This window comes from Saccopteryx leptura, chromosome 6 (genome assembly GCF_036850995.1).
Source record: "Saccopteryx leptura isolate mSacLep1 chromosome 6, mSacLep1_pri_phased_curated, whole genome shotgun sequence".
Lineage (NCBI taxonomy): Eukaryota > Metazoa > Chordata > Mammalia > Chiroptera > Emballonuridae > Saccopteryx > Saccopteryx leptura.
The window spans coordinates 1,749,263-1,775,427 of record NC_089508.1 but is presented as its reverse complement, the minus strand read 5'-3'; the positions used below and the strand labels follow the sequence as shown (position 1 = coordinate 1,775,427).

The window sequence follows — 26,165 nt, the reverse complement described above, 5'->3', positions numbered from 1 at the left end:
GACATTGTGTGTGACGTTTGCTATTAACGGTTGCTGTGCTCGCATCATTGCTGTGATGTAATTCACGGCCTGTCAAAAACTGAGGTGAAGGGAGACCAGCCAGAGGACTGGGACTGTCCCCCACCCCAGGGACACTGTGGAGTCGGGAGCCAGGTCCTTGCTCTGGGTCCTGTCAAATGCAGGCCCGTGTCACTTGCTGGGTGGCTGGCTCTTATCCTCACCACCAGGTGGCGCCGCAGCCCATCCTGCTGAGCTGTTCTGCAGGAAGCGGGCGGGGGATGGATGGGACACCCCCAGCTCTGCATGACGTTGGTCCACTCTGGGTCCTGCGGGGTCCCTTCTGCTAGTCAGGTGGCCCATGGGCATGGGGCAGGGTGAAGCCAGTGAGGACAGGGGCAGCCAGGGCCACCCCCTCCTGCAAGTCCTGTGGGAGCTAGGGTGGGACATCTTCCCTCAGAAGCTTCCCTGGGGCCCCAGGGCCAGAAGGACGGGGTGCCCCCAAGCAAAACAAGCCACAAAGTTGAAAAGCCATTTTTATTGAGGAATTCGGAGGGAAAGTCTCATAATAGTAAAAATACTAAAGTTGAATGTAAAAAAACGCCATGGTGCAGCGCCGTGTCTGGCTGAGGCGGAGGACACAGTGACGGCCCCTCCAGGGCGCGGGCAGGGCAGCGGGACAGTGAAGCTTCTATCGGGACTGGTGCTACCGGGGAAGCCATTGGGGTGAGACATCCCGAAGGGAAGGAGGGGGGCGGGAGAGAGGGGCTTTCTTCTCTAAGATTAGACCCCCCCCAAATGCACACAGACAGCGAAATACACAGCAACGGGCTTTAACCTGCTCCTGTCTTGAGAGGGGAGCCCCAGCCCAGGCCCATCTCAGGGGCCACTGTCCTCGGACTGTCGTGCTGGGGCTGCCAAGTGCCCCCGCCCGAGGGAGAGGGGCTGGGCCGGGCCAGCATGCCACAGCTGGGTTGCTTCTGGTGCCTCTGGGCTGGGCGGGGACAGGGGACAGCCAAGGATAGCTGGCAGGAGGGACTGAGGAGCGGCAGGCAGGGCCCACCCGGACCCCCAATTGCACGTGGCTGCAGAAGTCCTCAGCGTTTCCTACGTGACTCTCACCGTCTGAAGGCCGAGGCCACGTCTGGAGAACTGGAGGAAATAAATTAAGGAAACCGTAGGCCAGCCTTCCTCCGGAGCCGGCAGCCCCGCCCGGCGAGTCACCATCCATCTCGCAGGAGCGGCGGCTCCAGGCGCATCCAGACAGAAGAGCATTCAGTCCACGCTTCCGTGCGGGCTTCTCCCCTCCACAGAGCTGGGCTGGGCGTGTGGCTGCCCACGCGGCGTCCGCCAGCACCCCCTCTGCCCTCCTCAGGCCGTGCCGCTGGCCGAGTAGGAGAACTGGGGGAAGTGGGGCCTCCGCTCGCTGTCCACGCACTCCATGTTGTCATCTGTGGGCAGGCAGGAGGCACAGCTCAGACCTGGGGCAGAGTCCAGCGGCCCTCCTGCCCTCACCACCACCCTCCAGAGGGGACCTTTCCAGTTTAAGCTGAGTCCCACGGGCCTCCCTGGGAGAGCAGCTGCGGGCCCCTCACCTTGGTCAGGCGGCGTAATGGTGATCATCTGGGCTGTGAACTCCTCGTCAAAATACCTGGTGTCAGTCTCCGACGTGACCTGGGGCTTGAAGGGTGGACTGAGCTGGGGGGGGTAGTGGGCAGGTTAGAGGCCGGTTCTGCACCACCCAGCCCCCCACCCTGACCACTGCCCCAGGGGACGGAGCCCAGTGCACTGACTCGGGTGGTACAAGCCACCCACCCAGAGCGCTCCAAGAAAGAGGCTCCACCAAGGCAGGCTGAGCCCTGCTCACAGTGGCCCCTACAGGTGACAGGCGGTAGTGCATGCCAGCGCTGCAGAACCTCCTCCCCCAGGCCCCTACCCACTAGGGGAGAGAGTTCACTTTTTCCTAGCTTTCTCATTTCCCTTTCTGTTTTTCTTACACACCAGGAAGGTGGTGGTGTGCAGGGTGGGCTTCCCCACCAGGGGCCACCCACACCGCCCCCTGACCAACCCAGCCTGGCTGCTGGGGGTTTCCACTGGGATCCTTCGTAAGGGCAGCACAGTCACACTCCCATGGTCCCTCAGCCCACCTGCGCTGCTGAGTGGCATTCCCATGCATTGGGCCCACGGGGCAGCCAGGCCTCCTGCAGGGGACCCACCGCAGCCCTAGGAGGCCAGTGCTCATGCCCAGCCATGCCAGCCCCAACCAGGGGCCCTAGGGCACAAGGGAGACCGCTCTGTCCAGGTCTCACCCTGATATGTCCCCCAGACCACACACAGCTCCTGGGGCCTCCCTGCAACTTCCCACCCAGCCTCATGCACGGCTCAGTGACCACAGTGTGGCCTGGCTGAGTCTGGCTGCAGAAAGGACTCACCATGACCCAGGACATAAGGGTAACTGTAAAGGGATGTGTACCCCCCAATGTCCCCCAGCCCCTGGCCTGCTGTGGCCGCCCCTCGTGAACTGGGGGTCTTTGGTCAAAGCTGGGCAGGAGTCAAGCCTTTGGAGGGCAGGGCCATGAGGCAGGAGGCCTGGGGGCCAGAACCTGGGTGGGGTGTGGGTGCCCTGTGTCGCAGTGAGAACAGAGTCTCCCAGCCAGCCATTGGTGGCTTGGCCTGCAGGGGAGGGATGGGCTGGAGACAGAGCTGAGTGTGCTCGGTGACAGGGTGCCCAGCACACCTGCCCTCCTGAGCCTGTCGGGCCACCACACCAGCCTGGACCAGGGCCTGGGGCTCCTAGAGTCCCCGAGAGGGTGAAGGGCAGAGGGATGTGAGCGGAAAGCAGCAGACTTGCTCCTGAGAGGCCCCCCTCACGAGCTAGACAGGCAGGTGCTGTCCCATTTCCGTAGCCCAGAGGGCAGGCCGGGGCCCTCCCTGCAGCACGAAGGATTGAGGTCAGACAAGGGGAGGAACTGGGACAACAGGGTAGTGCCCCCAGTCAACCACCAGCCTGCAGGACCAGGGAAAGGAACCCTGATGGCCAGACCTGACAGGGCATCACTTGCAGGAGTCTGCAGGTACACAGCTCCTCCCGGGAGAGAACCGGGACCCCGCCAGTTCACGGGCAGCCAGAGCAGTCAGGAGGAAACGGGGTGCAGCCTCTGAGGCCTGGGAGAGTGTGACCCAGTGTGTGTGTGTGTGCAGGTGAGCGGGTGGACGTGAAGACGTCTGTGTGGACAGGTGGCTGTGAGGATGTGGCTGTGAGTGGACAGGAGCACACAGGTGTGAGAGGGAGGGTGGGTGTGCACCTTCTTCTCGTACACGTCCTGCCACACGATGCTGGCAAAGAAGCGGTGCTGCATGATCTCCTTGGCGTCCTCAGAGCCGCCTCCAAGCCTGCAGGGGACAGAGGCCACAGTGACCGCGCCCCACCTGCCGCCAGGGCCCAGGCCACCCCCCAGGCCCCTCTGCTGGGGGAGGCTGGGCTGCCAGACAGCGCGGGACAGTGTGGGCCAGGGGCAGTGTGGGCCAAGGACAGTGTGGGGCCAGGGACAGTGTGGGGCCAGGGACAGTGTGGGCCAGGGGCAGTGTGGGCCAGGGACAGTGTGGGCCAGGGGACAGTGTGGGCCAGGGGACAGTGTGGGCCAGGGGCAGTGTGGGCCAAGGACAGTGTGGGGCCAGGGGACAGTGTGGGCCAGGGGCAGTGTGGGCCAGGGACAGTGTGGGCCAGGGACAGTGTGGGGCCAGGGACAGTGTGGGGCCAGGGGACAGTGTGGGGCCAGGGGACAGTGTGGGCCAGGGGACAGTGTGGGCCAGGGGCAGTGTGGGGCCAGGGGCAGTGTGGGGCCAGGGACAGTGTGGGGCCAGGGGCAGTGTGGGCCAGGGGCAGTGTGGGCCAGGGACAGTGTGGGCCAGGGGCAGTGTGGGGCCAGGGACCGTGTGGGCCAGGGGCAGTGTGGGCCAGGGGCAGTGTGGGGCCGCTCAGCCCTCCGGCTGGGCCCCAGCAGGTACAAAGCACTGTGCGGGAGGGCATGCTGGGAGGGTGGGGTCTTCCAGAGCAGGTTTGAGGGGCCACGAGGTTGGGTTCCAGGGACCCGTCTGGCCCGCTGGTGGCCTGGAAAGCAGTGGGGGTGGCTCACCTCTGCTTGGGGTCTTTCTTGAGCAGCCCGGACAGCAGGGCCTTGGCCTCGGGGCTGAGCGTGCGCGGGAAACGGATCTCCTCCATGAGGATGAGCTCAAAAAGCTTCTCGTGGTCCTGGTTGTAGAAGGGCAGCCGGCCGCACATCATCTCGTACATGACCACGCCCAGCCCCCACCAGTCCACCGCACGGCCGTAATCATTGTCCTCCAGCACCTGAGGGGACACGAGGCACAGTCACAGGTCACCGGGACTCAGGCTGGGGGGAGGGTGTGCATGTGCAGGCAGCAGGTGCGCACCTCTGGGGCCAGGTACTCGGGGGTCCCGCAGAAGGTCTTCATGGTGGCCCCATCCTTGATGCCCTCCTTGCACAGCCCGAAGTCGGTGATCTTGATGTGCCCGTCCTTGTCCAGCATCAGATTCTCCAGCTGCGGGGTCAAACCTCCGGTCAGCGCCCCCGCCCACAGCCCCAGGCCCCGCCCACAGCCCCAGGCCCCACCCCCACCGCCGGTGGTCCCGCCCACAGCCCCACCCACCTTGAGATCGCGGTAGACCACGTTCTTCTCCGAGTGCAGGTAGTCCAGAGCAGACACGATCTCGGCGCCGTAGAAGCGGGCCCGGTCCTCGGGGAACACCCGTTCCCGGGACAGGTGGAAGAAGAGCTGCGGAGCGGGGTAGCCTGAGCCTTGGCCACCGAAGCCCGTTCACAGAGCAGGGGGCGCGGACAGGCCTGAGACCCAGCCCTGGGGGAGGGCTGGGAGCCTCGCGGTGGTACACGCAGGGGCAGGTCCCCTGCAGCTGGGTGGCAGCACCGTCGCTGCACTGGGAGGTACCCCAAGGCTCAGAGAAGGTCACCCCCCCACTAGGAAGCCCTACCTCGCCACCGTTGGCATACTCCATGACAAAGCAGAGGCGGTCGTGGGTCTGGAAGGAGTACTTCAGGGCCTGCAAGGGACACAGGCTGGAACCACGGCCCCCTGATCCAGGCAGGGATGCCACCTGACACAACGCTGCTCCACAGGCCAGGCTCCCCATGAGCAGTGTGGGGGCCGGGTCAGGGCTCAGGGAGCTGGCATATCAGAGCTGACACGTTCTGTGAATCTGCAGGCTCCCCAGCAGGGCCAGCCTTAGCCCCTGACAAGGGGAAGACGTGTCTCCCAGGCACAGCGGCCCACCGGCTTCCCACCTCAGACCACACGCAGCCTTGCTTTTAGTGTCCGACTCCTGCCCACAGTGCTGGCCCTGGACCTAATCAGTGGCTGGAGCTGAGCCCTTCCCAGAAAGTGCAAACAAGAGACAAATTTTGTGCGCTAAGCAGAGGGAACAGGGCCTGGGGCCCTGGACTGGGAGCTGGGTCAGGTGAGTGTGGCCCAGCAAGACCCTGGAGGCCGGGCCCCGCTGCCCAGGGCCTGAGTCCCGACCCACCCATGCTGTCCAGGAGCTGGCCTAGCCTGGCACACCAGCTTCCTGCCCTCCTCGTTCCCGAAGACTCAGATTTCCCACACGTCCTCCTAGGCCGAGTATCCCTGGGGGCAGCGAGCACAGCCCCCTGGCCTGTGCCAGGCACCTCCACCCCGACCCCTCGGAGGTCTGCCCACTGCTGCCCGAGGGCTGCAGCCCAGGAAGTTCCCCATCTCCCGGGGGCACAGGAAGTCCTTCCTCAGACTCAGGCTGGTGAGCGCCTGCCTGACCCGCCCCTGGCTCCCGTGAGCATGCTGGTCACAGGAGGGCCAAGTCCCGCCTGGGGGCCCAGGGAACCCCAGGGGCCACTCACCGTCAGGAAGGGGTGCCGAGAATTCTGCAGGACGCGGTTCTCCGTGAGCGTGTGTGCCACCTCGTCCTGGAAGAGAGGCCGGTGAGCGCCCGCCCTCCACCCCCACACCCCTCCCCCCCCCACCCTGGCTGGCACCAACCTTGGCCACGATGACCTCCTTCTTGAGGATCTTCATGGCGTAGTAGCGGCCTGTGGCCTTCTCCTTCACCAGGATCACCTTGCCAAAGGTGCCTTTGCCCAGCAGCTTCAGGTATTCAAACTCGTTCATGGTCTGAGGGGGTAGCAGGTGGGGTCACGGTACTGGGGTCACCACCATGGCCATCCTCGGGGCTGGCACAGGGTGGGGTCCAGGGCTCGTGGGAGAACATGGGGCTCTGAACCTCAGCTCAGAGCATGGGGTTCAGGGGGGTGGTTGGAGCAACAGTGCCCAGGGCTCTGGAACCCCAGCGTCCCTGCCTCATTCTGACACAGGGTTGCTGGTGGTCGGACTGTGCTGTCTCCAGGGAGCAACCCAGGAACGGAGCTGGGTGGGAGGCGGTCCCAGAGCACCAAGGCCCTCTGGAGCCAGCCCGCTGGGAACCTGTGGCCACTAGGCCCCTGAAGAGGTGGGGGACAGGCTCACCACACGGTGCTTGGGCTTGGCCAGGGACACCTCCATCTCCTCAGCCCCCGAGTTGTCACTGGGCGAGCCCGACCGGAAGTCCATCATCTCCTCCTCCTGCCTCTTGAGCCCATCGGCCACTGTCTGGATGGCGGTTGTCCACTCCTCCCTGCAGGGCAGTCAGCTGAGGCCCCCAGCCCTGCCCAGGCCTGGAGCCTTACCCCCAAAGCCCAGCTCGGCAGCCCCAGAGAGAGCCCCGAAGAGGCTGCCAGCCCCAGAAGGACTGCATGCCCCTCCACCAAGGCCTGGGAGCCCTGGGAAGCGAGGCAGCCAGGAGCACTGGGGGCACCGGCACCCGCCTGCCCACACCGCACACCACCACCCACCGTTCTTCGGGCGTCTCCACGTGGAAGGTGCGCTCGATGACCGTGGTCCACTGCAAGCATCGGATGATGAAGGTGTTGGGCCGCGGCCGCTCCGTCTTCATCAGCTGGCATTCTGGGGGTGTGGCCACAGGTGAACAGCCTGGGCACATGCCCCAGACCCCACCACCCGGTCCTGGGAAGCCCTGTCCCATCCCTGCTCCATGCCTCAGTCCCCTCCCTTCAGAGTGGGGCTGGGACCCCGTTCCCACTCAGACACCGGTGATGCGGACTGCCCCTGCCTGGTGTCGGCCGGGCAAGCCCACCCCACAACAGGCCTTCCCACAGTCCCTGCAGTCTCTGAGCCCCTGCCGCACACGAGGCCGCAGGGGAGGAGCATAGGGGGGCCCACTGGGTGGGGCCTTGCGGGAAAGCAGCTTGCCCACTGCCAGCCACACTGCCCCCTCCTCACAGGGCCAATCCCAGGTGGAGGCTGCCTGGCCTGGAGTCAGCTGGAAGACACAACCGCCGACTGATGCTACCTCCACCACCCAGGCCGACCTCGAGCACAAACACCCCTAGATCACAGGCACACCTGGAGCACGTACAAGCATGGGCACACCCAGAGCATGGGCACACCCAGAATACATGCACACCTGGAGCACAGGCACACCCGGAGCACACGCACGCCCAGAGCACGCACACCCAGAGCATGGGCACACCCGGGGCACACGCATGCCCAGAGCATGGGCACACCCAGAGCACACGCATGCCCAGAGCATGTACACCCAGAATACATGCACACCTGGAGCACAGGCACACCCGGAGCACACGCACGCCCAGAGCACAGGCACGCACTCAGAACACATGCACACCCAGAGCACGGACACACCGGAGCACGTGCATACCTGGAGCACATACACACCCAGAGCATGTACACCCAGAGCACAGGAACACCCAGAGCATGCACACACACCTGGAGCACGCACACATCTGGAGCATGAAAACCTCGAGCCTAGGCACACCTGAGGCACAGGCACACATGGAGCAGGGCACACGCGGAGCACAGGCATACCCGGAACACACGCACACCTGGAGCACAGGCACACCCAGTGCCAAGGAACTGAGGGGATGTCAGGGCCGAGAGAAGCTTGAATGAGCGGGGCGTGCTGCGGGCTCCCAGGCTGGATTCTGGCCCAGCCTCTGAGGCAGGAGGGGCATGGGGCCCGTGCAGGGACATCCCAGCGTCTGGACCTGGCAATAGCAGGGGCCCCGCCAAGCTGAGCCAAGCACAAGGGAGCAGTCTGCCAGGCCCGGGGCCAGGAGGGAACTTGGAGCTGTGTATAGAGTGGCCTGTGCCATCACAGGCCTTCTCAGTCTCTGTTGCAGAGCACCATGTGCTCCTGGGGCTCAGGCACCCAGATCCCATCCCAGGGCTCGGCTATTCGTCCCTGACCACTGAACCCATCCCCGAGAGAAGCCCATGCTCACGGAGACCCCAGCACCACCCCATCCCGGGCCAACACAGCTCTGACCCTTGGCGGGAGCCCCGGCCCCTCCCCACTGCACAGGCAGCCCCCCTGCCTGGGGCCTCTGGGCCTCCCCATCCTAGTGCACTTGGCCTGGGAGCACTCCCAAGGGGTCTCGTCCCCCAGCAATGCAGCCCTGGCCCAGGTCCAGCTTCCTTCAGAGCCTGGAAGCTCCCAGCCCAGCCACAGCCTCCCACATGGTCACGAGGATGCCAGGATGGCGGCAGCGGCCTCCTGGGTCTCCCCTCATGTGAGCTAGTTTACCCAGCTTTGCAAGCTTTCCCAGACCAGGCATGTCCCCTTCTCCCCCACCCCAGTTGACAGGAAAAAGTAAACAGCTCCACAGGGGGGCCAGGGCCTCTGACAACTTTCAAGGGCACAGCCACAGGCTCTGCCTGGCATGACAGAAGTCCCAGGAAACTGGGTGTCCCTCATGCACACTCGTCCTGCCCCTGACCCAGGTCCTGGTCTCCACCAGCTGCCCCAGGCTGGTCTCTGCCCCCACTCAGCCAGGCCTCCCGCCCTCTAGAGCAAGAACACCATGGACCACTCCACGGACGGGTCCCTGAGGTGACTCAGAGCCAGCACTGCCCAGCCTGGACCCTGGCAGCAGCTGCTGACCCCAGAGGCCCAGGGGGACACCCAGGTAGGGGCTGCTGCCCAGGCAGGGCTGGCCCGGTGGCCGGCTGACCCCAGAGGCCCAGGGGGACACCCAGGTAGGGGCTGCTGCCCAGGCAGAGCTGGCCCGGTGGCCGGCTGACCCCAGAGGCCCAGGGGGACACCCAGGTAGGGGCTGCTGCCCAGGCAGGGCTGGCCCAGCACCCGGTTCCCACACAGGGTGGCCGGCTGACCCCAGAGGCCCAGGGGGACACCCAGGTAGGGGCTGCTGCCCAGGCAGGGCTGGCCCAGCACCCGGTTCCCACACACCCCAGAGGCCCAGGGGGACACCCATGTAGGGGCTGCTGCCCAGGCAGGGCTGGCCCAGCACCCGGTTCCCACACAGGGTGGCCGCAGGCTCACTTACGTGCCACGGAGAAGTTGTTGAGAGGGGACTCTCGCTGCTCCAGGTCCTGCGGCCGCTCCTTGTAGCCGATGAAGGTGCCGTCATTCTTGAGCAGGAAGTAGCGGGGCCGCCAGGTCTTGATGTACTCCCCTAAGGACACAGAGGCGTGCGGGGCTGTCGCTGCTGGACCCTGCTTCCCTCCCCCAAGAGACCCCAGCCCCGCAGCACACAGGCAGCTGGTTGTACCAGGCCAGACACACCCAGGATGCCCAAATATGCGAGCACAGGAGCGGGAGGGAAGACCCCACCCTCACCTGTGTTGGAAAGGGGCCAGGTGGGCACCTGGACCTGGGGGGAAGGGCACAACTGACAGGAAGCTGGCCCAATCCAGAGGGCCTTCCTTCCTGAAGGAGGTGGTACCAAGTCAGGAGTATTTCCCAGCAGGCACCAGCTCCAGCCCTAGTTCCAGCCACCTACTGGGGGCTTCAGGACCAAGAACTCTCCCCACCGGGCCATGTGTTGGCTAAAACAGTGACTGCAGTGACAATGGCAAGCGGGCAGCTCACCACAGCTGACCCCCAGCCAAAAGGACGGGCACCAAACTCAGACTCGGGCTTGCGCGGCAGACACAGGCCCACCTACAGCTCACCCCCCGGCTGGGCACTCGGGACAGAGCCCCCAACACCCGCTGAACCACACTCACCATCCCGGGACCCAGAGCACTGTCGTGGGCACCGCAGGGAAGGCAGACCCGGAGACGGCCATGTGGTCCTCGAGCCCACACCTGCAGCCCTGGGCCCCCACAGCGCACCCGCCGGTCACCCAGGTACAGGGGCCAAGTTTCCCCGAGTTTTGCGACATCAGCCGTAAACAGGCGTTCCCAGAGCAGGACCAGATGTCCTCTGTGATATTCGAGCGACTGTCATTTTTCATACTGACACCCAGAAAAAACGTTTCATTTACATTTTGCCGAGCAAGGAGTTTGAACAACAGCGCAGAACTTACTAATGAGGCAGCTACTTCCTCAGAGGAGTCAGAGCCAGCGGGCAGGCGGGGAGGGGGCTGAGGTCCCTGAGCTCTGGGCCACGCTAAGCCCGGGACTGGAGCAAAGACCCCACCCAGACGACCCACCGCCTGGTCCAGTCCTGCTCCCCACCCCCACCTTCCAACCAAGGTGCCCCTGGGAATGGCCTCCCAGGGCACGCACTCACTCTCCATGACCCTGGGCCACCGGGGAGAAGCTGGAGAGATGGGGGCTCCAGCCACCCCCAGCGCCCTTCCCCAGAGCTGACCCGATCCCTAGGCCGTGTCTCTGGCTCCAGGAGTGGGGGGGGGTCGCCGCCAGGCCCAGATCCCAGGCAGCTCACCTGCCCCACCCCAACAGCACTGAGCAAGGTCTCCACCCAGGCCTGCCTTCTGAGCCCCTGGGGACAGACGGCCACGGTCCAGCCCCACAAGGCACCGCCAGCCGCCTAGTCCCCCTTCCCCACCGGTGCCATGGGTGGGCTGGAGCAGAGCGAGCCCCTGGGGACAGACGGCCACGGTCCAGCCCCACGAGGCACCGCCAGCCGCCTAGTCCCCCTTCCCCACGGTGCCACGGGTGGGCTGGAGCAGAGCGAGCCCCTGGGTGTGTGCGCCTGCCCCCGTGCGGAGCGGCCGCCTGCCGAGCACTCCCACCCGCCTGCGCGCAGTCTGGAGCAGCGGGCCCCTGATGGAGTGCCTGCCATCCCGCCAGCTGCCGCTCGCCGGGACGCTCGCTGCGCAGGGAGAGTGACGAGTGCACCCCCCCCCAGCAGCCCGCAAATCCATCTCCACGTGCCAACTGTGCCGGCCCCCACAGTGCCCAGCACGGCCCCCAGCCCACATGGGCACGTGCAGCTGGCATTCGTTGTCACCCGTACTCGGTGGGACCCGCACCCGGACGGGCCTCAGTGTCCCCACTCTACTGGTCGGGCAGCCAGGACCCGCCTTGGCCACGTGACCCTGCCCCTACCCTCCACCTGCCTGTACCCCACAAGCCACCCCCGGGGCTGGGCAGGTTCTAGAATCCAGAGCTGGGGAGTGGGGAGAGGGGCTTGCACAGAAAGAGGCTAAAGAGAGGACAGGGACCCTACCCGGTTCAGCTGTGAGGTGTCCAGGGAGATGGGCCAGGAGCCTGCTGGGCCCTCCAGCAGCCCCCGGGCCCCACTGCCCACGCTGACCCACCCACACCCCACCCAGCCAAGCCAAGGAGCCAGGGGACACCCAGGGGAACAGGGCCTGGCTTGGCCCCCGACCCTCACTGTCCAGCACAGAGCCCTGCAGGAGCTGTGGGAACCCTGGGGGTGCTGAGAGGTCAGGGGCAGAGCTCTGAGACACCGACCCTTCCTTCCGTGTCTCCGATGCCCCGCCCCAGAGGTGCAGGGAGGGGGTCACTCGGGGCCTGTGTCTGAATGAGTTCAGCCCAGATGGGACCCCAGGTGGGCAGCGGGCCCCGCCCACTCCCAGGCCTAGAGGACACAGAATGGGGCAGTGGAGGAGGTGGCCACCCCGTGGGCCAGCACCTGCCTGGGGCCCTGTGGACGGGGGAGGGGCCCGCAGTGCTGGCAGTAGAAGGCGTGGAGCCCACACTCTGGGCACAGACAGGGGCAGGGAACAAACCGGGGTCTGCCCTCAGGATGCCGCTGCCTAAACGGGGTCCCCATAGCTTCCCCAAGGCCACACACCCGCCCACAACCAGGGTGACCTCCGGGTACTCTGGTGGGCAGCGGGAACTGGCCGATGCATAGGCCCAAGGTCTGCCTCCTGCATCGCTGCCCCTCACACCCAACACTCAGCCCAGGACACAGGAAGGGCCCCCAATCCCACCCCGTGCAAACACTGCAGACCACACAGGGAGCCCGCCCAGGGAGGGCCTCAGCGCAGCCCTGCGACCAGCCCCGTCACCGCTGCCAGCAAGCACACAGCAGCCATGGCTGACGGGGACGGGGCTCTGGTGCCCACCCCAGCCCGAGGACTGCCAGCCAGGTAGCGGCCAGGCAGGATGGGCAGGAACTCAGTCCCTCCTCGGGCTTCTCTCAGAAGCCCAGTCCTGGGCTGGGGTGGGCCAGGGAGGGACAGCACAGCTGACCTCATGCTGCCCAGCCACCAGGGAGGGGACTGTGCCCCTTGTACCTCAACCCCCAAAGCAGCCCACCCACAGCAAGGACTCCAGGTCCCAGGAGGCAGTTGCCCTGGTCGGGTTGGGGGCGTGCAGATTTGCCAGGTTCCTGTGTTCAACCAGGGCTGCTCCACCTCCTCAGGGTCCCTGTGTGTCCTCCACTAGAGGTCCCCCCCACTATCCTGGTCACCTCAATCCCCAGGGACCTTCGGGACTCCTGAGGGAGGGGACCCATTGTCAGCAGCCTCGTCCTGCCACAGCCCACATCACCCCCGTGGGCCACACGGCCAGGGCTTGGGAGCAAGACAGCCACGCATGCGTCCTGGGCTCCGCCGGAGTCAGCCTCCAAGTCCGCAGACTGGGCTGGGACCGTGGGCTCCGGGGAGCCTGGGGCAGCACGCCACACACGGCCTCCCCTGGCCCATGGCCCACGGCCCACGGCACCTGGGCCTCCTCGGCCACGCAGCCGCCACGCCCTGGGCTCTGCGACTTCTCTGCAAGTCCCCAGCTCTCGGGGAAACTGCTGGATAAACACTTTGCCGCAGCGGCGGTGGTGGTGGTGGCAGGCGCTGGCAGGGTGCCAGGCGGCACCGAGCTGTTTCTCCACAGCGAAGCGAGCCCCAGCAGGCCCGGGGAGCGCCGCCAGCTGACAGCGGGGCCGCACGGCCCCCGCCGACGACACAGCCATCGCCGACAGCTGCCGGGCGCCCATTTACCTTCCCCAGCACAGCGAGCACACGGCCTTGCTGACAGCAGCCCATCGATCGCCGCCCGCTGGTCAGGGGTCACCTCCAGGGGCCCCTCTGCCCATGCCAGGCGGGGCCCCCCGTGTGTCCCCACAACAGGACGCGCGAGACCACAGACTGCCCACCACAGTCCCAGAGCCGGGGCTGGGGCGAGAGGGGCCGCACCCACCCCGCATGTCGGGTGAACCCTCGGGACTGAGCCTTCTAAGGACACCACTCGGGGTCCACATGGGGACAGGGCACGTACGCCAGGCCAGTGTGGACGAAGGAGGAGAGGGCAGGGGCACGTGCCAGGATGCTGAGCCCTCCCTGCAGACACGCCTCTGGGAAAGGGCAGCAGGGGTGCCCGTGGGCTCCTCCCGGGGCTCTGGTGGCCCCCGGACAGTGACATGGGCAAGTCCCCACGGGTGCTGGGCACACCCAGACCCCCTCCCTCAGAGCTGGAAACACGTCCCCTGCATCTCAATTCCTGACACCCCCAGGAAAAAGCAGCCCCTGCGTGGAGGGGGCCAGGCCAGGAGGGACCCCCGTCCTCCGGAGTCGGGGCCTGCACCTCGCAGCGGCCCGCTTAGTTCTTCCTGCCCTGACTCAGAGCCGCGATGCAGCGGGACACTCTCTCCCTTGACCCCTTCCCTTCTGTGACATGGTGGTGGGCTGGGTCCCCTCACCTTCCAAGCCTGTCATCTCATGTCCCTGACCACACCCACCCTGGTCTCGCCCCTCATGCCCCCAAACTCAAGCTGGCCGTGAAACCCAGCCCCTCACCAAGGCTCCCCCATGTGGGTCTGTGCCCTGGGACCCCACCAAAGGCATCCTTCAGTGCTCCAAGACCCTCCACTACCACCACCACCGCCACCCCCGATGGGGCCACCAGCCGAGGCCCCCGGGCCAGCGGGAGCCCCGGGAAGAAGATGAGGGGCTGCAGTCCCAGCCTACTTGGGCTTCCTCCCCGAAGCCCCACATCCATCCCCCATTCTGAGCTGCAGCCCTGTGACGTCTTACATTCAAGAGCTGCCCCTGGTGGTGCATCGGATGGGGCAGCATCGACCTGGGAAACCCCATGGTCTCCGGCTTGAGTTGCAGGCTCCCTGACATGATCCCACGGTTGCCGGTGTGAGCAGGGACTGGAGCCCCCCACCCCCCCAGCTAAAGCACATAGGTGAAGCAATCAATGCACAACTAAAGTGCCACAACTACGAGTTGATGCTTCTCGTCTCTCTCTTCCTGTCTCTGACTCTTGCTAAAAGAATAAATAAATAAAAGCACTGCCCCTGAAGGCAGAAGGAGAGGCTGTGAAGGGCTGGGGGAGGGGGGGGCGCTCCTGGGAGCTGACCCACCCCTAGCCTGCAACCCCACTGCCCTCTGCCAACCTGCCCAGGACCGGGTCTGGACTGAGGGGCCTTCTGGTGGGGCTGCGAGGCCGGGCCGGGCTGGGCACAGTATGCGGGCAGAAGCCATGGCCCCGGGAATGGGCACAGAGACACCCAGCGGCTTCAGTTACAGGCCAGCACTCAGGGACAGCGCTGGGCCCACAGCGGGCCGGGTGTGCCTGGGCAGAGGGGACAGCAGCAGGGCCAGGCCGGTACTCAGGGACAGCGCTGGGCCCACAGCGGGCCAGTGTGCCTGGGCAGAGGGGACAGCAGCAGGGCCAGGCCGGTACTCAGGGACAGCGCTGGGCCCACAGCGGGCCAGTGTGCCTGGGCAGAGGGGACGGCAGCAGGGCCACGCCGGCACTCAGGGAGAGCGCTGGGCCCACAGAGGGCCAGTGTGCCCGGGCAGAGGGGACGGCAGCAGGGCCAGGCCAGCACTCAGGGAGAGCGCTGGGCCCACAGCGGGCCGGTGTGCCCGGGCAGAGGGGACGGCAGCAGGGACAGGCCGGCACTCAGGGAGAGCGCTGGGCCCACAAGGGCCGGTGTGCCTGGGCAGAGGGGACGGCAGCAGGGACAGGCCGGCACTCAGGGAGAGCGCTGGGCCCACACGGGCCGGTGTGCCTGGGCAGAGGGGACGGCAGCAGGGACAGGCCGGCACTCAGGGAGAGCGCTGGCCCCACACGGGCCGGTGTGCCTGGGCAGAGGGGACGGCAGCAGGGACAGGCCGGCACTCAGGGAGAGCGCTGGGCCCACAGCGGGCCGGTGTGCCCGGGCAGAGGGGACGGCAGCAGGGCCACGCCGGCACTCAGGGAGAGCGCTGGGCCCACAAGGGCCGGGGGTGCCTGGGCAGAGGGGACGGCAGCAGGGCCACGCCGGCACTCAGGGAGAGCGCTGGGCCCACAGCGGGCCGGGTGTGCCCAGGCAGAGGGGACGGCAGCAGGGACAGGCCGGCACTCAGGGACAGCGCTGGGCCCACAGTGGGCCGGGTGTGCCTGGGCAGAGGGGACGGCAGCAGGGCCACGCCGGCACTCAGGGAGAGCGCTGGGCCCACACGGGCCGGGTGTGCCTGGGCAGTGGGGACGGCAGAGGGGCCAGGCCAGCGCCTGCCCTTGCCCTCACAGCCCTTCTAGGAACTGGGCAGATGCCACCCCGCAGGGCCGCAGAGTGCCGGGGGTGGGCAGCCCGGGCATGGGGCCGGGACCACGCACTCCCTTCCCGCCCCTTCTCGGCCCGGGCCTCAGTTTCCCTTCTGCACAACACACACTCTACTGCTTAAGGTGAGTGGGGTGTCAGCAGAGGCTGTACCACCCAGGGCCCCGAGCCCTCCCCTTCCACGACCTCCCCCCGCATCGAGCCTGCAGAGCAGCTGGGCCCAGAGGGCTCCCCCGGGCCACCTCCAGGTACCGGTCCAGGGACCAGGGCTGGGGCGGGCAGCATCTCCTAGCCTTCCCCTTCCCCAGTGAGAGGCCGAAGCTTCCTCTTTTGTTGTTTGTTCTGAAGGGATAACTCAACACACTCACAAAACAGGAAACGCAGCCCGACGCAGACCGTCCAGCCGGCCGGCCTCAGCCACGGCCACCTCCTCGGCCGCAGCCCGCCGGCCCAGGGGCCCGCCTGCAGGGACAGGCGCCCACCCTCCCAGGCGCTGTCCTTCGAGCGGAGGCCCGGCACCTGCTCCCGCTGTGGCCCTGGCCGCCCTGTCAGGGCCGACCTCTGGGGGCAGTTCTGGATGTGGGGCATTTTACGGGCTGCCCCCGTGAACCGAGGGGGCTGCCGAGACCGCAGCCAGCCGCAGCCACGGAGGCGGGGCCAGGACGAGACCGAGGCTGTCCCTTACCTGACTGCCAGGCGACGGCAGCCTGCCCCCTCGGCGCCCTGCTGGGCCCTCACACAGGCAGGGCACAGGCGGCACCCGCGTGGCACCATTAGCCCCTGGGGGCCTTCACAGCAGCTTGTGCTCAGAAGTGGGTTCAACAGCCTCCACAGGCCTCCTTCCTTGGTGTGTCTCTGCCAGAGGGGGTCCAGGCTGCACACTCCATGCCCACCCCCCAGACTCCTCAGGGACCCCTGGACCAGGGTGGAGCGGGGCTCATGTCAGGGATGTGGAACTGCTATCTCCCCATCTCAGGGCCACACGAGGTGAGAAGCAGGTCCAGCCGCCAGTGAGGGAGGCGGGTGGGAGGGGCCCCGGGTGGGAGGGGCCCCAGGACACCGGGGACCAGCTCAGCGGGGTGGCAAGGGGTCCCCGCTCTGGCCTAGAGCTGGGGGCACAGCACAGCCTGAGACCCCCTGAGCTCCAAGGGCACAGATCCTCCCTGCCCGGAGCAGCTCCTGGGGTGAAGGTAAACTGAGGCACGGACACACACAGTGCAGATGCCCAGCAGACCACAGGTGGCCACTTCCAGGCAGGGCCTAGGAGCAGGGGAACTCCACTCCCACAGGCGGCTCTTCCAGACCCCGTCCCTGAACCCTGGCCTGTCAGATCAGGGCCCAGTGAGGACAGGCGGCCCCACTCCTGGGCCAGGTCCCTCCAGGCCAGCAGCCAGCCTGTGTGAGCCCAGGTGCCTGAGGCCCACACCCCGCTGCCTGCCCGGGCCTGTTCTCCAAGGCCTTTGGCCCCTTCCTTCACCCGTGTCCCTGCGTCTAGCTGCCCTCCATCCTGGCTCGCCTGGTCCGGTCAGCCTGTCTCAACCACGGGCTCTGAGAGTGGGACCCTGGCATAATAGAAAGTGGGCAGACGGGCAGATGGGCAGACTTCAGGGCACGCCCCAAAACTGCGCAAAGTCAGGCCATAGCCTCAGCCCCGAGCACTGTCTGAGGACAAAACCGAAGGTGAGGCCCTGGCCGGTTGGCTCAGTGGTTGAACATCGGCCCAGCGTGTGGAAGTCTTGGGTTCAATACCCACCAGGGCACACAGAAGAAGTGCCCATCTGCTTCTCCTCCCCTCCCCCTCTCCTTCCTCTCTGTGTCTCTCTTCCCCTCCCGCAGCCGAGGCTCCATTGGAGCAAGTTGGCCTGGGTGCTGAGGATGGCTCTATGGCCTCTGCCTCAGGAGCTAACGCCCCAGATGGGCAGAGCATCACCCCCTGGTGGGCATGCTGGGTGGATCCTGGTCGGGCGCATGTGAGAGTCTGTCTGCCTCCCCACATCTCACTTCGGAAAAATACTAAAATACAAAATAATAAAAATAAAAACTAAAAAAAAACCAGAAACAAACAACAACAAAGGCCAGAGGTCAAGTTCAGACAGACCTACACCCTGGATGGAGCAGGGTTGGTTTTTTAAACTGTCAACCTCCAAAAATCAGGAAAGTGTAAACAAAATAGACCAAATCTTTGAAAATGCGAATTTTTCAGCAACATCCGCCCACCAGCACTTGGTACCGACGGCTGGAGCTGAGCTGCACTGCCCACCACTCAGGATGTCCACCCGTCATGCAGGGCGTCCCCGCCACTCAGGGTGTCCACCCGTCATGCAGGGTGTCCCCGCCACTCAGGGTGTCCACCCGTCATGCAAGGTGTCCCCGCCACTCAGGGTGTCCACCCGTCATGCAGGGTGTCCCCGCCACTCAGGGTGTCCACCCGTCATGCAGGGTGTCCCCGCCACTCAGGATATGCAGGGTGTCCCCGCCACTCAGGGTGTCCCCGCCACTCAGGATATGCAGGGTGTCCCCGCCACTCAGGGTGTCCCCGCCACTCAGGATATGCAGCGTGTCCCCGCCACTCAGGGTGTCCCCGCCACTCAGGATATGCAGCGTGTCCCCGCCACTCAGGGTGTCCACCCGTCATGCAGGGCGTCCCCGCCACTCAGGGTGTCCACCCGTCATGCAGGGCGTCCCCGCCACTCAGGGTGTCCACCCGTCATGCAGGGCGTCCCCGCCACTCAGGGTGTCCACCCGTCATGCAGGGCGTCCCCGCCACTCAGGGTGTCCACCCGTCATGCAGGGCGTCCCCGCCACTCAGGGTGTCCACCCGTCATGCAGGGCGTCCCCGCCACTCAGGGTGTCCACCCGTCATGCAGGGCGTCCCCGCCACTCAGGGTGTCCACCCGTCATGCTGGGCGTCCCCGCCACTCAGGGTGTCCACCCGTCATGCAGGGCGTCCCCGCCACTCAGGGTGTCCACCCGTCATGCAGGGCGTCCCCGCCACTCAGGATGTCCACCCGTCATGCAGGGCGTCCCCGCCACTCAGGATGTCCACCCGTCATGCAGGGCGTCCCCGCCACTCAAGGTGTCCACCCGTCATGCAGGGCGTCCCCGCCACTCAGGATGTCCACCGTCATGCAGGGTGTCCCCGCCACTCAGGGTGTCCCCGCCACTCAGGATGTCCACCGTCATGCAGGGTGTCCCCGCCACTCAGAGCATCCAGCTCTTGCACAAGTAGTCTGCCCATAATGGGGACATCCTTTTGGAGCTCGGGATGTCCACGCCCACAAGGGACATCGGGGCTCGGGATTTCCATGCCCACAAGGGACATCTGCCCACCTGCCCCACAACAACCTCAAGGCTTGCTGAGCCTTTAGCAGCTTGGGCTAACTTTTCCTGGGGTCCAGCTCCCCGCTGGACACACGGGGGACACTGAGGCCCAGAGGGCTTGCCTGGGTCTCACAGGTCAGTGCAGGCTTAGAACTTGACCTATGCCCCCCACTGATGCTCTGGCCTAAAGCACATGGTGTTAGGACCCCCAGAACATGACCCCCAGGTCACTCCCCAGAGATGGGTGCCCAGTGCCCCAAAAGGTGGGAGAGGCCCAGACCCGGGGGTCTGCCCTGTATGGGACCAGCCACCCCACCTCTCCACACTGCCCACATGGTTCCTGGATGCAGTCACTTGTTATGTGCCAGGATCTGGGCTGGACGCAGAAAGGACAGGTGCAGTCCCTCGTCCACGGCAGCATCTTAACCTACAGGGCCACGGAGGAGGAGGGGCACGGGGCAGGGCTTCCGGGTCTGCAGGGCTGGGGGCTACGCCCTGAAAGACAGTCCCAGTTCCCCCACCTCTGCCCATGCTCCGATCTGACTCTGGGCCCTGAAAGACAGTCCCAGTTCCCCCACCTCTGCCCATGCTCCGATCTGACTCTGGGCCCTGAAAGACAGTCACAGTTCCCCCACCTCTGCCCATGCTCCGGATCTGACTCTGGGCCCTGAAAGACAGTCACAGTTCCCCCACCTCTGCCCATGCTCCGGATCTGACTCTGGGCAGGCCTGGGCACCAGGGGCAGGGGATGAAGACTCCCACCAGGGTTGCTTTTGGGGACCTCTGCCCACCCCCAGGTCAGAACGAGGACCCCTCCCAGCCCCACAGCTCCCCCCCCCAGCAGGCCTCATCTTCCTCCTCCAGCCGCTTCCCGAGAGGCACTGGGCCGGGCAGCGGGGTCAGCCAGGAGCTGGAGGAGGAAGATGTGACACAGGGTGGCTCTGGACGGCTTCTCAGAGGGGGTGGCAGGGAAGCGGGCCCTTCTGGAAAGGCTGGGTGAGACAAGGACACGTGGCGAGGGCCGCCCTAGGCTCAGACAGCCCGCCTGCCCGGCCGCCCGGCCGTCACGGCCTGTCTGCGGAGTGGAGCTCACACCTGCAGGGGACCTGCCTCCTGCCTCTGTCCAAGGCCAGCACACAGCCCCCAAAGAAAACCTGCATTCCTCCCCTGCCTCACGGCACCCTGTACCGCCAACCCCACATTGGGGGTCATCCTGCTTCCCCCAACAACTCACCAAAAACCACCCACTCCCCACCCTGTGACCTCCGCCCTCTCACCGGGTCACCCCAAAGTCCAGCACATGGAAGAGCCCAAATGTTTGTGGGGAACAAACCAGCCAAAGGGTGGGTGAGAGGACAGCAGAGAACATGACAGTGGCCGAGTCTGGGGGGCAGGCAGCTGGCTGGGGACAGCAGAAAGATCCTGTGACCCCCGGGGATCCCAGAGAGCCCCAGGAATGGGGAGCAGGGAGTAATGAGGGGTGCCCACAAGGACAGGCCGTCCTCAGTGAGCGGGGGCAGGCAGGGTAGGTGGGACGAGGGGCCCAGGTGGAGTGGGACAACCACCTGCACCAGCCCGGTCCCCTCCCGCGCCCTCCGCCCACCACCCTACACACTGGCCGCGATGGCACACAGCTGGGCTGCAGGAGGAAGAGTACCCACGGCGGGGCCACAGCGCCCTCTCCTGACCTGGAGGCCAGGGGGCCTGGGTGCACCCTGAGTTAGGTCCCCACAAACCACATTCTCTACTCCCGGCCTTCCCTGCCACCGCTCCCATTACACAGATGGAAACACCAAGGCCCAGCGAGCCCAATGGACCTGCCGCTGGAGAAAGACACATGACCAGGTGTCCGAATCAGGACGTCCCTCAGGCCTGACGCCCTCCCCCCACCCGCCTCAGAAGGCACTCATGACGTCTAGCCATCTAAAGTCAGGCAGGTGTCACAAGGGCCCGCCTGACCGAGTCTGGCCGGCTGGGGGATGGCCCAGGGATGGGCGTAGGGGCCCTGGAAGCCCTGGGGCCCAGGCATAGCCTGGACCAGTTCCTAATCTAACATTCAGTCAACAAACGTCTGCCAAGGCTAGGAGGTGCTGAGTCTGGGTTTTTCCGGGCCGCCAGGCACAGAAGGGAAGGCCAGGGCCAGCGTGTCCAGTGGGGTCCCCAACCCTGAGAGGGCTGTGAGGTGAGGCAGACAGAGCAGGACCTGGGGTCGGGGGGCAGCCCAGGAAGCAGGACCCCCCAGGAAGCAAGGAGAGGGCACGCCTTAGGGAGGGGACTGCAAAGGCAGGTAGGTGCTGCAGGCCTTGGAGGAAGCCGGGAGACGAGCTCCCCACGGACTGCAGGCCCCTGCAGCCTCCTCCCTTCCGTCTCAAGGGCCAGCGTACTGTCCTCCCTACAGCTGCCCAAGCGAGCTCTAAAACCACACAGCTGACCACATCCTTGAACCCCCCCCTTCGAGCTCTGCAGCCCCAATGTCATTTACATCATTCTCCTGCCTCCCACTCCCAGCTGCTGCAGCCTCCCTGTACTCCTGGGGAGCTCCTATGCATCCCACAAAACCCAGCCCCATGACACCCGCTGCTGTCACACGTCCCTGTCTTCTCCGTCAGGGCCCACCTCCAGCTGCTGCAGCCTCCCTGTACTCCCAGGGAGCTCCTATGCATCCCACAAAACCCAGCCCCATGACACCCACTGCTGTCACACGTCCCTGTCTTCTCCGTCAGGGTCTGAGGTTCCCCGTCCCACAGCCTGCGGGATCCTGGGGTGGGGAGAGGGACACCCTCACACAACCCACTGGAGGGCAAGTGTGAGGGGGAGCCCCCGGGTGGGGTCGCCAGCACTCTGGGAGGGAACAGGTCTGAAAGCTGAGGAGACGAGGGGGCCTAGCTGGCCAACCTCCATCCTGGGGCAGGAGAGCGTGACTCGCCCAGGGCACCTGGATGGAAGGCCTGCCCCTGACTGCCTGTCCCTGGGCGCCAGGGGGCGGTGTGGCAGGGGGCTGTGGGCAGGGCTGGATGGTGAGGGGCCCGAGGTCTCAGCTCTCATCGCCACAGCTCCTGCCCGAGTGCCTCCCTCGGCGCAGGGCCACGTGAGTGAGGACAGGGGAGGCTGGGCGGACACCAGGATGCAGCCCAACACAGCCCGGGTCCCAGCCCCCGGGTGGGTGAGTCCTCCCACAGCCCAGGCACAAGGCAGGCGCTGGGCCAGACCACGCTGCCCTGCCCTGCCCTCAAGAGCCCTCAGGCAGTGCCCTGGGCCACCAGTGAGCCAGGCCTTGGACGGGCCCCAGCGTCCTCACTGCCTTCCAGGAACGTGGGGAGGGAAGTGGCCATGGAGGTCCCCACCAACAGGGCCTCGCCATACGGCCACTCCATTGCCAACCCCATGCCAGACCTCAGGCCTCAGGCCTGGAGCCTCTCACATCCCCTCACCCAGGGGGGGTCCTGGAAGGCTGTGCCTTGAATACCACTGGAGAGAGGGTGCCCAGGACGCTCACCGGGGCTGGCCCAGCAGCTGTGGGGAGGCCCCTCCCCTCCTCTCCAGCAGGCTTGGGCTCCAAGCCACCCTGGCTGCCAAAGCACCCACCACCTGAGGGGAAGGCTGCAGGCCCGCCTCGGACCCTCAGCCCAGGCCGCGCCCCGCGGACACTGACCTCGTTTGTGCAACCAGCCCTCCTTCACGATGGCCACGTCGTTCATGGTGCCGCTGGTTGCTCACAGTCCTCCTCTCTCGGTAGGGGCTCCCCAAGCCCAGCAGCGCCCACAGCCTCTGGGGGCAGCAAAGAGAAGTGTGAGGCTGTGTCGGCTTGCGGCCACTCCTCTGACCCAGCGGTGAGCCCAGGAGACCCACCACACCAGGGGTCTTGGCCTGGGTCCCCTGCAGCCCACCCGAAAACAGCCCTCAGGATCACGGCCACCCCTCAGCTCAGCTTCTGCCCCTCGCTCTCTTCCTGCCCAGGCACCTGATGGAAAGTTCGTGTTACTGCACTGCCTCCTGGGCCTGGCCTCCCTGCCCTTCTGGACCTTAGGCCCTCAGAGCTCCCTGTGCCCCTCGCCTACCCATACCAACTTTCCCCTGGCCTTTGTGCCCATCACTCCCATTTCCAAAAGGCCCTCCCAGCATATCCCAGCCTCCCTAACCTGCTGAACCAGCAAATGCCACCTCTTCCAGGCAGCCCCTGACTGCTTCAGCCCAAGGCACACGACCTCCCCACCCCCCTGTTGAAGATGCCTTTTTTCCCTATCCATAGTGTTCCCCACCCACTGGCTGGGGTCCCTGGGGCAGGGCACAGGTTCCCTCCTTCCTGACCCAAACTGGAAAAGGGGAGGGACGCAAACACGAAGAAGGCAGGGCCAGGCCCTGGCCAGTTGGCTCAGTGGTAGAGCGTCGGCCTGGCGTGCAGAAGTCCCGGGTTCGATTCCCGGCCAGGGCACACAGGAGAAGCACCCATTTGCTTCTCCACCCCTCCTCCTCCTTCTTCTCTGTCTCTCTCTTCCCCTCCCGCAGCCAAGGCTCCATTGGAGCAAAGATGGCCCGGGCGCTGGGGATGGCTCCTTGGCCTCTGCCCCAGGCGCTAGAGTGGCTCTGGTCACGGCAGAGCGACGCCCTGGAGGGGCAGAGCATCGCCCCCTGGTGGGCAGAGCGTCACCCCCTGGTGGGCGTGCCGGGTGGATCCCGGTCCGGTGCATGCGGGAGTCTGTCTGACTGTCTCTCCCCATTTCCAGCTTCAGAAAAAGAAAAAGAAAGAAAGAAAGAAAAAAAAAAAAAAGAAGGCAGGGCCAGAATGTGGCGGCTGGCGCAGCGTGAGACCTCCAGGGTAATGTGACCTCCCGCCCAGAAACCCCAGGCCCCTCCTAAACCACAGTACCCCCGCCAGCCTGAATCTCCTTCATTCATTTGGCCAATGCAGACCAGGCACCTCTGGTTTTGCCAGGCTCAGCGCTGGGCGCTGGGGACAAAGAGAGGCTCAGACGGGTCCGGTCTGTAAGGAGCACCCAGTCCAGGGTGGTTACAGACCCATAATTACAGCATTCAGGAGGCAACAAATGGGGTGGGGGGGCACTACACAAACACAGGACGGACACACGCCCCACAGTGGCCCAGCAGTAGCCCTCTCTTGAGCAGACACTTAGCCATTCATCTTGTATGGCCCTCCCCACGGCTCCCCTGCTGGATAAACTCCTAGGCATCCCTCAAAACCCAGGTCCCACATCACCCATTCTGGGCATCCCAGTCCTCTGCTTACCCTTCCAGACAGGCGCTCTAGAGGGCAAACCTGGACAGACTGCTCTCTGGGACCCCCAGGCCGGGTGGAGACTCCTGAGAGCCCCTGGAATGGATCCCAATATGGGTCTTTCTTAAGCCGCCTAAACACTCTCTGGCAGCCCACCTCACTGGCCTCCTGAGGCAGGGGCTGGGCACCCAGGAAAAGGTGCTTTGCACTGATTATCTGCGGCTAAGTACAGAACAGCGGTTAGACCCCACTAGCTGCCTTGTATCTGAGGGCAGGACAGGGGAGACAGGCTTTGTCTAGAAAGTGCCAATGTGCTCAGCAGACCCATGGGTCTTAACGGGAAGATACGGCCCGAGACGGGGCTTTGAGCCCCAGCATGTTGGGCACAGGGGCTCTCTGGTGACACTTGCGTGGGCGTGGCCCGGAGGCAGAGGGTCCGACTCAAAGACCTCTGATTGTCCCCCTACCCCCCACCAGGGCCTAAGCAGGGCCTGCTGCTGACAGAGTCAGACAGCTGTCCAGAACCCATGTGTAAAAATATATCTGTGCACACGCACAGGATGGTATGCCTCTGTACAGACACGTCCACAGCCACCCAGCACCCGGCTGCCTCTCCCTCCCTCTGCACAGGACTGGCAGGACCAAGGGGACCTGCTTCCTGCCGCCTCTGGGCTGAGTGCCTTGACCATAACCATATGACAGCTATTATTATTAAAATCACAACTTTTTCAAAAATAATCTGTGCTCTGCCCCCCAAAACACTGGTTTGTAAACTGTATGTTCCGTTGGTGGAGCAGGGAACCAAGCCCTCACCCAAACACCCACCCTTCAATTGGAGCAGAGACTCAGGGCAGTCAGGGGCGGCCTGGAGCCAGGCAGGGCCCCAGGAGAGAAGGCAGGAGTCCTCGGCCCTGGAGCACAGGTCCATGCCCCCACTCCGCCCAAAACCCCTTAATCTGGGAACCAAGACTCTGCCACCCTCCAGCCTCCAACCTCCAGCTGGGTGGGCAGCACCTCCAGAGCCCACCCAGGTCAGGGAGCAGTTTCAGGCCCAGGAGGGTTTAGTGAATCCTCCTTTGTGGACTGGCCTGGGCGCCACGGATAACTTTTTATCTGTGGGAAGATGAGGTCTCCTTCCAAGGGCCCACCCATAAACTTGAACGAAGGCTGGGGCCAGCTTCTTTTCCTAAGGCCCCTGAGCGCCCCCGGTGCACCGGGCAGCGCTGGCCAGGCGCCCAGAGAGCGCCCTAGGAGCCCCCACCGCAGGGGCGGTCCCGACCCCGGCCCGTCCCGGCCGCGCCCCTCCGCCCTGGCCCGGACCTCGCGGGCCGGCGGGCCGCTTCCCCAAGGTCAAGAGGGAGGCCAGGGCCGGCCCGCACCCCCGGCCCGCCCGGCCCGCGCCCTCCCCACCCAGGCCGCGCTCGGCCACTTCCTGCTCCCGCGCCTCCATTCCGGCTGCGCGGCCCGCGCCCCGGCCCCGCCGGCCGGGAACAAAGCGGCGGCGCGGGGAGGAAATCCGGGCCCCGGCGGCAGCGGCGGCGGGCGGGACTCACCGGGCGCCGCGTCCGGGCGAGCGCGGGCCTAGCCGGGCCGCGGCCTCCGGCGCCCGCCGCTCCGCATCCCCGCGGGCCGGGCCGGGGACGGGCTGGGCGGCGCGGGCCGGCGGCGGGCGCTGTCGGGCGGGCCTCGCGCCGGGCCCGGGACTCGTGCGCGGCCGCGGCTCGCGTCCTCCGGTGCCTGCTGCGCGCGCGCTGGGCCGGCCGCCGCCGCTCCGTCCCGCCGCCGCCGGCCCGCCCCGTCCCC

General features: G+C 65.9%; 1 protein-coding gene across 1 annotated transcript; it reads right to left on the bottom strand.

Annotated features, from left to right (window-relative positions):
• Positions 1-517: 517 nt before the first annotated feature.
• On the bottom strand, positions 518-26,165 carry AKT1 (AKT serine/threonine kinase 1). Its single transcript, XM_066341745.1, has 14 exons — positions 25,916-26,165; positions 22,782-22,897; positions 9,423-9,551; positions 6,894-7,005; positions 6,529-6,676; positions 6,046-6,177; positions 5,907-5,972; positions 5,009-5,077; positions 4,669-4,794; positions 4,432-4,560; positions 4,134-4,348; positions 3,303-3,390; positions 1,593-1,695; positions 518-1,448 (listed from the first exon to the last, which is right to left on the bottom strand). The coding sequence occupies exons 2-14, from the start codon at positions 22,825-22,827 to the stop codon at positions 1,369-1,371; spliced, it is 1,443 nt and encodes a 480-aa protein (XP_066197842.1). The 5' UTR covers positions 22,828-22,897; positions 25,916-26,165; the 3' UTR covers positions 518-1,368.

Coding starts and splice junctions, on each gene's coding strand:
- AKT1 (XM_066341745.1), bottom strand. CDS start 22,827: ATGAACGACGTGGCCATCGTGAAGGAGGGCTGGTTGCACAAACGAG. Junction 6,178..6,528: donor CCAAGCCCAAGCACCGTGTG/GTGAGCCTGTCC, acceptor CTACCCCCTCAG/ACCATGAACGAGTTTGAATA. Junction 4,561..4,668: donor TGGTCTACCGCGATCTCAAG/GTGGGTGGGGCT, acceptor TTGACCCCGCAG/CTGGAGAATCTGATGCTGGA.